Below are 15120 nucleotides of genomic sequence, written 5' to 3' on the forward strand. Positions count from 1 at the left end.
TCAACACAGGGAAAGTTTTGATGTTTCTGTAATATACCACAGCATGTATAATTTTCCTTTAAGTATTTCCCAGTGCTTTTCTTACTTGACCTGCTGCTGACAGACTGCTAAGTTCAATGTTCATTTTCTTAGCTAAACCATCAAGAAATTCTTATTCCACAAAGCAACAACCTTTCCAGCTGCTCGGGAAGTGTCCTCTCCATACATACATCTCTGCCCCTACATATACCAATCATAATTACCTTTTATCCACATAGAAATGGACAATCATATTTCATGCAGACACACGTATGAGCTCAGTGCTTGGGGCAAATTACTGGCGTTTCATTCAAATCACTGGGTCATTTCATTGCTCAGCAGTGAAGAAGGCTGGAACAGGAGCACAGCTCACAGTGTCTACATTGCTACAGTAGTACAGAAAAACAGTAATTAAAAACCTAATTCTGAAGGTGTAATATTCATAGAAGGATAATCTAATAGAAGAAGATTAAGTTATCTCAGAATTAAATCCTCCCACTAACCTAAACAAGTCCAAAAGTTACTTTATTAGGAGGCACTGGTATCAATTCTCCTCCAGAAAAATCAAAGATGCACATAATGAGTCAGTCACCCTATTAGTGAGCATAGCTGAATCTGGAATTACTTTATATAATACAACCAACTTTGCACTACTGGAGCAATGTCCCACAAAACAGAAAGCAGACAGTTCAGAAAACAAATGAAAGTGGCACCAATGATCATTAAAAAAATAAATACGCTGGGTTTTGACAGCAGGCAGATTTTTCCCAAATTATTCAGATTCCACGTGTCTTGATGTCTCCTCTGGTCTGCATTAATTCAATTCTCATCACATCACACATTGAGATACCAGAACCAAATATGGGAGGAAGTGATGGCAGTGACCCAAGGCAGGAAAATAAATTTTCCTCATAAAATCAGTGTTTAATAGATGTGGGTCCTAATGAGCTCAGACCAGCCCCTCTGACTCAGTAACAGGCAGAAGGCTGGATTTGTGCCCTGAAGTCCTACTCACCTCCTTGTTTTTGAAATTATATTCATTCCCTCGTGCAGGCCCAGCTGCTGTTGTGCTGCCTGGGACTCTGCTGTGTAACTACAAATGTTTAGAACACTTCGCATCAAAGACTGTTACCTCAGATAAGGGAACTGCTTCCTGTACCCAGGAAGGAATACGTGCACTGATGTCCAAACAATGCAACCCTCTTAGAGCCTTTACAGGTACCATCAGAATCTTACACACACACCAGAACCTAGCAGTCATACCTCTGGGACAAAATTTCTCACGGTGACAGTATTCAGACTTCCCATTCACAGCTTCTGTTTTACACTGACCTCCTGGCAACAATAGTACCATTCAGTATGTTTTCCATCTTCCATGCAGACCCTCACGTAGCAATTAGCTATTACACTAACAGAAACAACGGAACACGGTTTGGAATAATCCTTTGTGAGATTACACATGTAAGGCTACTAAGTAGACCATTTTATTGTCCTAAGGCTTCCTTCCTTGTAAGAGGATTTTATTGATGATGTTGTAAAATTATCCAAGATGACTATTTCCACTTAATTGCTACGAAATATCCCATATCTATTCCAAGTCTTAAACCTCAACCATGATACACTGCAGAATACTGAGAATATGCTTGCTGTTACCCTCCTCACTACAACAGCTGACACGCAATACAGCATCCACCTTCATTTAGTTATGTACCTGCATATGTACACACAGTTATATATAAGCTATATATACTCATGCTGGAGGAGACACAAAGATGTAAATACATTACACAGAAAAATCGTAAGATGTGGTTTCTGTTGTACCTCAGAAGTCATAATTTGATCCAGAGTTGAACCAGATCCTGAGAAAAGATCCTCCTCTTGCTCAGGTCACCTTCTAGTAGCTACACAGTGCTTCAAGACTAGGTTTGCCAATTATACCCTTGATCCAGAATTGTTTAGATATCCTGGTACTGTTTCAGCAAGAGCCTTGAACGTAAGGACTGACACTAACTTGATTTAGTATTTTATGAGAACCTAACATAGGGGCAGAAGGTAGTTATGCTGCTGATGTTGAGACTTTCTATGCTAGGCTGGACTCTTTTATGATCTGGGCTTCATGCCTATATAAATTGTGTGCTTGAAGCCCAGCTATGAGACAATGAACTGAGGCAAAGTCATTAATCACCTTGATGAGGTATGGATGTCAAAATGGATGGCAGAAAGCATAACTCACAACTGCTGTTATGGAAGACCTTGTGTCAAGGAGGTAGCCAGCAGCAACTCCCAGGCTCTTTGCTAAATAAACCAGCTGTCCAGTACATCTTCAACCAGATGAAACTACAGAAGGCTACTCACCAGAATGTTTCCCCCAGATTAAAAGAAACCCTTCCTACCTTTTCTGAGGACACCTTTCAGGACTGAACTCGGTAAAGCCTACTGTCTTTATCAGCTACATTCCTAATCCTAGTTAACTGTTGTTCTCCAGGAGGATTTCTCATCCAAGTATGAAGCTTCTCTGGTGACCTTCTCCCTTCATTACCACCCAGAATAAGGTACTTACATAGAGTACTAGTAGCTACCGTTTGATTACTAAATCAAGAATCTATTAAATCAGTTTTAAGTAATTCAGCTTAAGGACCACACTATTGGCAGATTAACTCTTCATCCTGTGTTAAGACTACCTCCAGTGACCACTGCTATCTTGAAACACAAAGGTTTACAATCTTTAATTAAACCATACACCTTCATAAGTAACAACAGAAAAGACTATTGTAGGTGTGAACTCTATCTGCCTTGCAGCCTGTCAGAGAACCACAGAACAGTTTGGGTTGGAAGGGACCTTAAAGCTCATCAAGTTCCAATCCCCTAACATGGACAGAGTCAGCTTCCACTAGATCAGGTTGCTCAAAGCCCCATCCAACCTGGCCTTGAACACTGCCAGGAATGGGTTAGCCACAACTTCTCTTGGCAACTTGTGCCAGTGCCTCACCACCCTCACAATAAAGAATGTCTTCCAAATTTTTTCCTGTCATAACACCTCAACTCATGAATCACTGGCACTGAAATGGTCACTGACTACACCTCCTTGCATAGCAGCAGGCTGAAGACACTGCAACCTGAAGGGCTCCAAAACGTTGCTGCTGTAAAAACTTTAAATACTGATTGTATATTAATCAACACATCATGACTGCGAACAGGTACAAGCTGGCCTCTGCAAATGGCTGAGAGGCCACAACTCTCTTTCTAGACAAAGGGAACAGAGCAAACACATTGGGGTGAGGGCTGGAGATAAAAGGACAGGCCCTATGCCTCAGAGAGATCCTTCACCAGTCAGCACGGGTTCCTAATTATACCCAGCTCCCACGTGAACATCAAGAGTAAGAGGCTGCTATTAGGTCTGACCTGTTACCAGTAACATGAAGTATCCAGTTTGGGGTATGCCCAGGTCAGCCCCTTTCAGCTGGATCACGGCAAGGATGGATTCATCTCCAGCTCCTACAGCTGGAGAAGCACAATAACATCCTGCAAATCAATTAACCTAAACACCAATTCCCCAGGATCACTTTTTTAAGGTGTCAGTAAACAACTGAAATATGCAACCCCGCTATGTAACTTTGAACAGAAAAAAACCCCTCTCACGAAACAGTAAGAACTTTTAAGTCCTGTATTTTCACACTGGAAAAGATGTTCCCTCCAGCTTTGTACAACAGAATTATTTTTAAAAGCAAACGTAATTAATCACATGCCACTAGCGTTAGTAAAAAAACACAGAATCCCTGTAAAGGAAGACAGCTGCTAAGCCTCCTCAGCACTGTCAGACGAGAACCAGGAACAGGTCTGGAAACTTTGATAGGGTCTGAGGTAGGTCTCGATTTCTACACACAGAAATACCATTACTGTTGTACTTTGAATCATTTAAGTTTTACAGGTCTGATGCACTCCTGTAAGACAAAGTTAAGCAATCAGCTATCTCTGTTCACTATTAACACAAAACCAGACGTTGCTCCTTACCTGTGGCGGCAGCAGCCCTACTGCAGGTAAAGCGAAGCTCCGGGTGGTCTGCGCCAGCGTCCTACAGCCTGGGGTGAGGCAAGGGCTTGTACCTATGCCAGTCCATGCTGAAACACCTCCCAGAGGCAGTTTTAAGTCAAGCCTGGGACGAGGTGCTCCTGTAACGCCTGGCAGGCCCACCGAAGAGAGAACCCTACCACACTGACCTTGCACATCAACCACCAGCCGGTCCCCAGGGCAACAAAGGGCCCCGCCCCTCAGTGCCCTCAATAACTCCACCCCCTTCCAGAAGTTTCCCGGGCCCCGCCCCTCAGTGTCCCCGCCGAGCTCCGCCACGTTCCAGCAGGTTTTGGGCGCTGCGGCACACGTTAGAGCGGCCGCAAGGGAGCTGGCTTCTCTCCGTGCAGAGGTTTCCGTCAGGCCGCCCTCCCCCCCGGGGCAGCGCGAGCACCGAACACCGCGCCGGGGCCGCAGGGAGCGCTGGTCACTGAGTGCGCCGCCGGCACCGCGGGTGGCCAGGCCTGGGAAGGGGCCAAGGAGACCCTGGCCCGGGGTTGCCATGGGTGTGTTCTTCACCTTCCACTCTTAACCGGGAGGAGGTGAAGAGCAGGGAAGCTCATCCTCCATGAATGCTGCTCTGGAGACGGGGCTGTCCACTAACAGGGCTAGCACAGTGCTGTTGGTTAGTGACGTGGTTAAATCCAGGTGTGAAAGGCATTGCCAAGCTGGGCCTGGAGCCAGCAGGTCAAGGGGCAGGTTAAACTGGTCCCTGTGCTGATGGAAGCATCAAGGCAGAAGAGACAGGAGAGGTGGGCAAAGTGCCCTGGAGCCACTGCCTTTGGTCCTGGTCTGGAGCAGGAAGGTCTCCTCCAGCTAAGCTCTGGTTAGCAGGCTGTCTCCCAATGGCTCCATTGTAGCCAGCAGAAAGAAACACAGTTACGCTTGTGTGTATACCAATATCCTTAAATTGGCTTACAAGCATTAAAAGGATGTAAACAAGAAGCTGGAACAGTTACCAGGAAGCTATATGCAGCATTGCACAGAAACTCATCCCTAATCAACGCGGATAGTTGCGCAGTGGGTAATGGGAAAAGCCAAGCAGAGGCCATGGTACAAGCTTGGGCACAATTCTGTGGAACGAGAAGTCAAATGTTCCCACTTTTATATCTAAAAATACTAATAATGAGTAAAAATAATCTTAGATCACAGAAAATATCATCCTGTCTGCAAGGAAACAATATGAAAAGGGGGCTTGACAAATGTGCCCACCCCTAAGGGTGTGCAGGGCACTTTCGCTCACTGAGCACTGGATCTCAGGTGATGCAATACAGCTCTTTGGTCCTCAATGGCATCATACTTTAAGGAAGCCGGTGTCTTCTCCAGCGTAATGACAGTAAAAACATTCTACTTACTGGCACAATGACAGAAAAACCGAAGTTACTGCCATGCTTCAGTAACTTTGGACCCAAACTTTGGAAGAAATACGAATTTGTATATTTTTTCTTCTCATAACTCACCAGCATTGCCTCATTTTAAAGATTCAGTACCCAAACACTTGTTTTATTTTTTGAGAAGAAAAATAACCCCCAAACCTTCAATTACCAAATACATACTTGCAAGCGTGGGAAGCTTCAGCAGGGCATTGTGTAGTTTCATTTGTGAAGACACCTGAGTGGGTTGTCCTGAAGGTGGTTGCAAAAGGCCACGTTGCAGAGTGCTCAGGTTTAAACAGTGTGTGGGATGAGTGTTTCATTGGAATAAATCCACTTTTATTACCCTGCAAAACTGGCAGAGACTTCTTTTCCTTTGGTACTTAGCAGGTCAGCTTGACAATATTGAAGCCAGGCTAGAGAGTTATTCTGTTTCACTGTGCCAAATCAGATCTTCAAACTCTCAAAAATCAGGTACTGCTAAAAAATTTGAACATGAGCCTTCACAATCAGTCTCACTGCTCTGACAGCAGTGCTGCCTTCCTTCACATGGCTTCACCTGAGCAGTGTGGGTGATCTGCAGCTCACCTCCTATTCAATGCTATACAGACTTTTCCTAACACTGCAACCAGCATTAAAATGTTTTCCTTCCACGCCAAAAAGCCTAACATCAGAAGTAGTACTTGCCTGTTACCATCTGTTGGTTCTACCTCTTCTCGGCCAACAGTCCCGCAGAATTTCATGGGAGTACTTGGTCATAAAGACTGAGAAGATATGAAATTACTGCCCTCAAGCGCCAAGGCAGGATCACAAGGATTCCTGCAGGATGTCAAGGGATGTTTGCTCACCTGTTCTCAAAAGCCTCCAGTAATCAACATTAATATAATTATGCTTAAAAATTTCATTCAGTACTTCTGCGCCTCTACCATAAGGACTTACTAGTCCTTACTTGCTAGTTCTTCACTACTTCTTGCCCTCTGTATCACCAAGAAGAGATTATTCACTTCACCTTTCAAAAAGTCTGGTAGATTTAAGACTTACATTTCCTTCTGTCTGCTCTTTTCTAGGCTGAACCTATCCAGTGTGCTTCTTGTCTCACTGGTTAAACGTTACCAGTCTCAGTTCCCTCTTACTGCTCTCTTGTGTGTTCCTTCCCCTTGACCCACAGCTGGTTCCTGCAGTGGCGGGGCCAGCTGCAGCAGGCCGGGGAGGCCGAACCCTTGCTTATAGAGCAGGGGGTGGCTTCAGCATCTCTCAAGGCATTTTTCTGGTAATCATCCCAGGACAGTGTTTCTCTTTTCACACCACCATTATGGCATTTCTGACCTGAATTCAGAATGTGATACATGGCAATTCCTAGGCTCTTTTCTGAAAATTGCTATGCAGCCAGTAGTTTCTATCCCCTATTTTAGTTTTTTAACAGCTCCTGCGAAGTGTAGAAATTGAATTTTCAGACCTATTGTGTTGCATTTTTTTCCAGACTAGTTATTTAGGTTCATTTTGAATTGCAGCTTTGTTCTCCAGTCTCCCTGGATTGCACTCTGGCTGGTGCCAGCAGAGGGGGGCTGCCAGCATGCCAGAAAACAGGGCTGAATTCCACATGGTTGCGATCTGCTTCACTGCCCAGCGAGTCCAGCAGCATTTAATTTGACAAGAACTGGTTTGGTTACCAATGGAAAAATACAGTATTGGGCCCTGAGCATCATGTAAACCGAAGAGACTGACAGTTAATTTCATATTTATCTACATGCTATTAAATATTTAGAATTGAGAAAGTCCAAGCCATACATTTGAGGATGCATTGCTACCAGGCAACTTTCCCTGTCTGCCTTTCATTTTCTAAAGGACTTCTTCTGGTTTATGTGTTAGTATGCTTCTGTGACTGACTGCTTTTTTATAAAAGGAAGGTAATGTAGTTTCAGAAAAATTATTTAAGACACTGACACGTAAGATCTTGGCACAGGAAGAGCGCACCACCATATTTCAAATTTAGTAATTTATTTTTTACTACAAAACTTTTTTGTCTTAACTCACTTACTACTTTCCGACACACATTGAGATACTTCTTCCCCTGCTCAGCACATCTTAAAAATGAGCTGAACTTACTTTTTTGTCCAGCACTGCATCACTAACTCTGAGAAAAGTTTCCCAAACTGCTTCAATTCAATGTGGCAACGATAAAGCAAGCAGGTATCTGACCTACTGCTGGACTCCAGAAACTAGTCCATCAATTACAAACAATTTGAAACCTGACAAGTTGGTTTGATGATTCTTTCTAAAGCTCTAATTAGCATTTCAAACTTCTGTTGTAGATAAAAAGTGTACACCATGTTTGCAGCGTTGACATTAAAACCAAATCATTTTATAACAGTCATTAGAAATTTCAGTTTAACATCCACGTTCTTCTAATCAACATCACTGTAAATTCTTTTGTCCTGTAAGACAAAGGAAATTATGTTTAAAAAGGTGGCAGTGAAAGAAAGCATGGATAGTACATGATGCTGTACAAGTCACTCACTTCCATCAGGAGAAGACAATGTAAACCATTAGTGCACAGCCCACTATCCAGCCAACTGCGAGGAGTATAGGTACAACGAGATGTGAAAGCGGAACTTGGGCTGAAAGAGAAAAGATGGTCTTCTTCAGAAAGGTCATGTTACACTGAAAAAAAATCACTAAATTCACCACATCGAACCCAGTTACCACAGAGCAGTAAGATACCTGTGAGCTCAGGTTGCATTATCTACGATTGCTATTTTTAGTATGGAGTCACTGTATCTTCACAGCTGTATCTTGACATTCTCCTAATGAGAATACCTGGCAAAAGCCCAAAGAGATTTTCATGGTATGTCCTCTGCAATCAGATAGGTACAAGGCTTAGCACTTCCAAAAGCAGCAAGGTACAGGGAGGAGACAGAAGCATGGTTCTGTCCTTGGTCTCCACAGGTCATCAGCAGAACATCTGTACTAGGCTTTATTAACAGCAGCTGTCCTGGCAAATTGAGGACCTTATCCCTGACATTTACAGCACCTTCTAGAAGTCTCATTAGGTTAGCCACAAAGTGACTATCATCACACCCATTTACAATCAGTGTGCCTGGGGCTGCAGTGAGGGAATGCTGTATGAGTTCCTGCATGCCAAAGGGATGTTCGCCAGCAGCCGTGTGTCAGGGACTCACAGCTTATCTCTGTGCACAGTGCCCAACTTAGGCCTCTCCTACCCTGTCACTACAGTGATGTGGGGTAGTTAAGACTGATGGAATTACCCGCAAGGATGTTCCCCACTTTCAAGTAAAAAAATAACAGTACGCCTTGCCTGGCTGAGTTGGGCTGGGCACAAACATGATGTCCTGCCTGTATTGTGCAATAGTACTAGAGCAAGCTGAAAAATTAACATAGAGATGTGCAGTCCAGTGCAGGTTATGGTTTTTCAGGGAGCATGCTGGAAACAGGACTAGCACAAATACAGTTCTGTACGGCATGATAATTTTAAAGACCCTCCTTTAAGTTTCCTGCAAATAGTAGAAGCTTGCCAGAAAGCAGCATATCAACTTTTGAGATGACATTACTTACCATTATATTACAACAAAGCATTATCTTTTCTGCAGTTGAAAGATTTCCAGGTTTCTGAAGGGATTAATAAATAATGTAAAACTATTCACACCACCTTGCACAGTTTAGATCAAGCAGACAGACTTTGGAGGGATGCTTAATAATTTAAGGGTTTCCGCATTGCTTTTTTAAAGCTATGCCAGCACAAACATGTCTCACTGTGATACCACATAGTGTATGTACTGAGAGAAAATACAGACAGAAAATCTGCATGGGCTGGCATAAAAATATTAAGCAGATAAGCAATCACACAGCAAAGACAAAATCCTGCTCTGAAGCTGAGAGTCCTTTTGCCACAGAGGAGTCCTTTACCTGTTTCATTTAAAGACTGCTACTCCTTTGACACCTGGTAAGGTAAAGCTACTTCTTTTGAGAATCATTTCTCTCGACTTGCAATTTTTTCTAAAGGTCCTGTTACAAAAGAAAAGGGCTGGATCCTGCTGGGATACATGGGGGAATTTTGACAGAGCTGTGTTGAGTTGCCATGGTCTCTGCTGAATATGGTGTTTTGTTATATGAGATCCAGTTCAAATGCAGTAAGACAAGAGAGGCAGGCAAGTCCCAGGGGGTCAGCAGGAATGCTGTGCCCAATATTTGTCATAAAGAAGCAAGCAGCTGGCTCCAGGGTATAGAGTTTCCTGAGAGCCATTGGGAGTACTTGTGTTTCATAGTTTAGGAACAGAAATGACCATGAAATCATTTGCTCTGATCTCCTGTATGTCACAAGACAGGTACCCCAAGACTTGAGATAAATCAACTGCTTGGAAGACTGTGTTTTATGCCACAAGCAAACATGAGATAAGCACAAGGCTAGGGCTTGGCTGGGTGAGATGTCCAAGCAGATCACCCCTTTGTAAGGCCTCAGAAGAAGGTGACAAACTCAAAGGTCCTAATATTTGGTCCAAGGGAAAATACCCTGAGTCTAAATGTGGTAACTGGCATTATCCCTCGCCATGGAGCAAGGCTGTGTGCACCAACAGCCGGAAAGAGAGCATCTGTGTCATCCACTTCCCAGCCTGAGGTGGAGATGGGCATGGAGGGACTAGCAGCAGAGGAACAGAATACTTTTAGGCAGCTGCGTTTTGGAAAGAAAGAAATCCTTACTGATACATGCAGACTAAACTACAAGGTTTCATTATAATCACTGTTTAAATTAATTCACATGAAAGCAGTATACTGAGGGAAACGTATTGTTGAGGAGCAGTCACAAGTTTTGTTTTCAAACAGAACAAAGCAACAAATCCTAGCTTCTGGGGTTTGAGCTAGAGCCTGCTGAAATAAAAAGCCCATTCTGGATGGCAGCAAGAATAAATGAAGGAATCTCACTGTCACCTATGTATGTAAGCTTGTATTCTAGCTACAAATTACTTTTTTTTTTTCCCCATTATAGATGTTTTTCCTACTTCAAGCATGAATTTATCTCGAACAGAGAGAGGCTGGTCTGAGCAGCAAACACACATGACTTTTGCTGTGCGGGGTTCCTCTGCGTGGGATTGACAGACTCCCAAGCTTTGCATTTTTGCAGGTTGAAAGCCTCTGAAATTGCCCTCCACAGGATGCCTGGGTACCACAGTGAAGCCAAGGATCCATTTGCTACAGGATATCACAGTACAGGTTTCCAAGCTAAATAGAGACTAAATATACTGAGAAATTCAAGCTGATCACTGTAATTTTTTTTTTTCTTTTTTTTGCTGGGGTGGTGGTGTTAGGTGTCTACCTTTTATCCAGACCTGAAGGTTGCCGTGATTTTGCAGTCTGTAGTTGGTCAAAACTCCTCTGACAGCTACCACAAGCAAACCAATGTGTGTGGTCTCGCTGAGCTGTCTTCACCCCTGAAATCTCTGGGCCTAATTGCACTGATAAGGGTGCCCCAAAGTACATCGCAGAAAAACTCCCCGTTAAACAGGCAGAGGCCTGGCAGGTAGAGAAGGGGATGATTCCCTGCCTGAGCCTGTTAAGCTTGGGCTCGCAGTCTTACATTCCCTACACCAAAATGCCAAAATTTTCCGAAAGTTTTCTTTGTATTTTATCTCATACAGGGTACAGGCACACACACAACCAGACAACTGGCTCAGCACTGGGACAGCAGTTTGAACATGACACTAGTCAGCAGGCTGGGAGGGAATGTGTGCGTGTCCCAGAGGACCATGCCTCCTGGATGTCTCCCAGCTGCCAGCTCCAACAGACAAGTTTTTCTGTGCTCCTTATGTGCTTCGATATACAACTGAACCACAGCACTGATGTTGACAGGCTCCTGTGGTGTTGGCATTTGCCAACTTTGTATTTAAAACTCACATGAACTGGGCAGTTACTCATTTCAGTGAGGTTGCCCAGCCATTTCTAATCTGCTCCTTGCAGAGGGCGTGCAGGGCAGGACCAGAGGCAATCAAGCACAGCTGCCCCAGTGTTGTGACTCCCGCTGCCGCCCAAAGGCTGGTGCTGGTGCCAGCCTGGAACATCTAAGTGATTACAGCCACAGTGCTTCTAAAATAAATAAATAAACACACCCCACCCCACCCCAAACTAAACACAAGTAACAATGCACATCCTACAAACGCAAAATATGATCAAGTGATAACTCCTAGTGGAATACCACTATCAATATGATTTCTGCAGATATCAATGAAAACTAAAATTAAGAAATACATTCAGTGTCCTGTTGTAGCTGCGTTTAGTAGAATTCCACTATCCTTCTTAGATACCAGTGGTGACAATGCAAAAAAAAAATAAAGGAAAATAAAAGTCTTTTAAAGACTTAATATAGCTGTGAAGATGTATTTAAAAAGTTAACTTCTACAAGGAAGAGTACTGCCTGTGTACACAGCTAACACCATATTTAAACTTAGTCATTTCACCATCCCAACAGTGGAAATAAATCTTACATCTTACAGTGAAGGAAACAGAAAATTACAATGAATGTAATATGCATTTTTATAAATGCCTTTGCTCCTTGGAGAAGTTGGAAATGTGTTTACAATGACAAGTTCATTATTAAAATTTCATTTTGCTCTGCCACTTGGGCTTTGTGGGGTTAAAATATAAAGTTTTATATGTTCACCTAGCATTACACTCAGATTTCAGCTGCACAGTATTTTTAAAATGCTGTCAAACATAACTCATTTTATTATGTTAGTAATACAAACACACTCCATTTTATTACATTAGTCAATTTAAAATTACAACTACAAAAAACCCAAAGAAAACAAAACTGATAGGATGCGGAAATACAGGAGGAACCGCAAGCTACGTTAAACTCATTGCTGTTAACAGAATTAGCTTTTAAACTGATTACACTTTCTTACTGAAGAGTAAAATATATAGCGTACTACACAAGAATACATTACACTGCTCAGGTCTGAGTTTTAATACTACATTGTTACACTCACAGTTAACTCTGCATCTTACCTGGTTCTGCCATTCCCCCCTCTGCTAGTTTTATTGGCAAGTTTTAAGGTTTGCCTCTGCAGTTGTTCTTGTGAGCCTCAGGATGCTTTAAATAGAGCAATATTTGGAATGTGCTGCAGCTGCCTTGCTCACTGATGCCAGTTTTTGGCTATATGCGTTCAATTGTCTAAAAAGGCAGGAGCTGAAGGGATTCAAGGTTACGTCTTCCTATTCATGCAACTGCACGTATGTTTCGGTGAAGACTAAATAAAGATGGGTCAATTTTTGAAGAGGGAACAAAAAAGGGTAAAGCCTGCTTTATGGCCTCTTTACAACCGTGAAACACCGGATGGCAAGTTTATGTCATATTTATGTGCATCCATATATTTAAAGTATGACAGGGGTCCAAGTTGTTCTTACTCTTCCACATCTTTTCTAATCCCTCTCCTATCAAAAAAACAAGCCAAGGCCTATTCAGTAATACCTGGTGCATGCATTTCTGTAGTTACAGCTACATACAGTTATAGGCTATATATGTTATATATATATATATACACACACACAAACACATACACACACACTTGCTAAACATCACCAAGTATCTTGTACTCCACAAAGTGCAGAGGTACATTTAGCATCTTCCCTATGAAAGATTACAGTGTACAATCACAGGTTTTCATTGCTCCTGTGGGTCGTGGGTAACAAAATTCAAGGGAGGAACATTTGTAAGACAATCTGAGAATGATTTTGTCCTAAATAGGATAAATCATTGCAAACTGTCTCAAACTCAGAAGAGAAAAAAACATGGAGCTAGTGCCAGATCTGAACCAAAAGGAGAAATTGCATGTTACGCAAGCTTGTATCACATGAAGGAGAGCTCTGTATAAGGATCCCTTGCTGTGATCCTGGCCACAGTTTTTGACCAATAAGAAACCCACTCAAAGTTTGTTAAGGAAATGAAGCCCTGTACATATGCTTCAGTCATTCAGAGAAACACACAGGTGCATCCATGTTAGCAAAAAGCCCCTAACAGATGCTTTGTTTCAACAACAGGAGGACATTTCCTCTAGCATTCATCAAGCTTATATAAAATACCATTTCAGAGCTGTGCCTAAATGAGACAGGGATTCTTCCCATGTGTTTCCGAAATGGAAGAGGACACAACTTGCTGTTCAAAAGCCATTCCAAAACAGGTACATGGGATGTTTTGAAGAAATCTATCTGCATGCTTGTCTAGTTTGGAGGCATTGGTGTGGGCTCCCAAAAGACAAGGCAGAGCACAGAGAGACATTATGCAGACCTTCTAAGACAGATTATAGCTTTCTTATGTGCTTTTTGCTTAAATATTAAGTACATTAAAAAAAAAATCTGTTATCACCTTTCTTCAGAATTGTTTCCTCTCTTACAGTGGCTATGGAGATCGATTCTTCCTTAGAGCTATTATATCTGACAGCCTGAAGAAAAGGAATTAAGCCAAAGTTAGACTCCAGAGCACCAGGTGGAAAAAATACCAGCTTTTCATACCAACACAATCTAACTTGTTCCAAAGCAAGTTCATAACTCAAGTGTGTAATTGTGAAAGGACTAGAGCTTTTTATAATGTAAATGCAATACCAGTCCCTACCAAGGAAGCGTCTGTTCCTGAACACAGAAGCTGCTTCCCAGGGTTCCCTTCTAAGTTCCCTGCCCACCCCATGGCTGAAGAGGCAGAGCAGAATGGTGCAGATACATGTCCAATGCTACACATAGAAAACAGCTGGGAGAGACAGCCTTCAGTATACCCACAGCAAATGCAATTAGATGTCTGGCTATTTTTACAGGAATAAGATTCTTTTTATCCTAGATGGAAGAGTGGAAACTGTGGGCCCCATGCTACATGACTTACATCCATCTGCAGAGTACTTGCATCTGGAATGAACAACAAAAAAGAATGGCAGAAGAATATTCTAAATACAATTATTTGTATTGCTGTGATCAGTATCTTAGAAACCATGCTAACACACATACAGTGTGACTGAGCAGCACTCAACTCTGGTAAAACTTTACTGAAGACAGTTGTTTCACATCAGCAATGACTTTAGTTGTGTATAGATTGCATACTATAAACAATCTTACTTTTTTGGTCTTTTGAGTCTGGCATGGATTTTAAGATGGCAGTTACGGAAAAAAAAAAAAACAAAACAGAAGCCAAGTCATGTCACCTAAGGAAGTTTTCATCAATTTCTGCAATCAGTATCTTGACCATCTTGATCCTCAGTCAGTTTGTGCTCTCTCAGACTCTTGTGTTTCTGTTTGCACAATGAGATATATCAAAGTAGGTACTTCGAGGCATTATTTCCAGTTCTGCAGATGCAACAGAGACATGGAGCTTTACTGTCTGCCCAGTAATATCAGGTTCATAGCAGGAAGTCTCTTCTGACAGCAGAACTTTGCTGGCTGAAGGATCAGACTCCTCCTTCTTCTAGGAGGAGTACAGGACTTACAGGATTTTTGGGGACCTGAAACACCTGATTGCCAAATAACAGCACCATGAGATAACATCTTTTTCATCAATTTTAACACCATGGTACCTGCTAATCTCTAGAATTTCCCACTGGTGGTTTCCCAGCAGTTGTGACAATACCAGCAATGCCTTCAGACCAGTAAAGACTCAGTGAGTCCCCTC

At 42.6% G+C, this 15120-nt stretch overlaps 1 protein-coding gene across 2 annotated transcripts; it reads right to left on the reverse strand.

The window, feature by feature from the left end:
* Positions 1-5858: 5858 nt before the first annotated feature.
* On the reverse strand, positions 5859-15063 carry STRIT1 (small transmembrane regulator of ion transport 1). 2 transcript variants are annotated; one of them, XM_062602971.1, is made up of 4 exons: positions 14080-15063; positions 13834-13909; positions 7978-8077; positions 5859-7894 (listed from the first exon to the last, which is right to left on the reverse strand). In XM_062602971.1, exons 1-3 carry the CDS (start codon positions 14200-14202, stop codon positions 7983-7985), a joined length of 294 nt encoding a protein of 97 aa, XP_062458955.1. In that variant the 5' UTR covers positions 14203-15063; the 3' UTR covers positions 5859-7894; positions 7978-7982. The 2 variants fall into 2 exon arrangements, with proteins under 2 accessions (XP_062458955.1, XP_062458954.1); XM_062602970.1 differs by having other exon boundaries at positions 5859-8077.
* Between the last annotated feature and the right edge of the window lie 57 nt (positions 15064-15120).

This window comes from Pezoporus occidentalis, unplaced genomic scaffold, assembly GCF_034315485.1.
Source record: "Pezoporus occidentalis ecotype Australia unplaced genomic scaffold, CSIRO_AGI_Poc_V1 ctg8, whole genome shotgun sequence".
NCBI classification, from domain to species: Eukaryota; Metazoa; Chordata; class Aves; order Psittaciformes; family Psittacidae; genus Pezoporus; species Pezoporus occidentalis.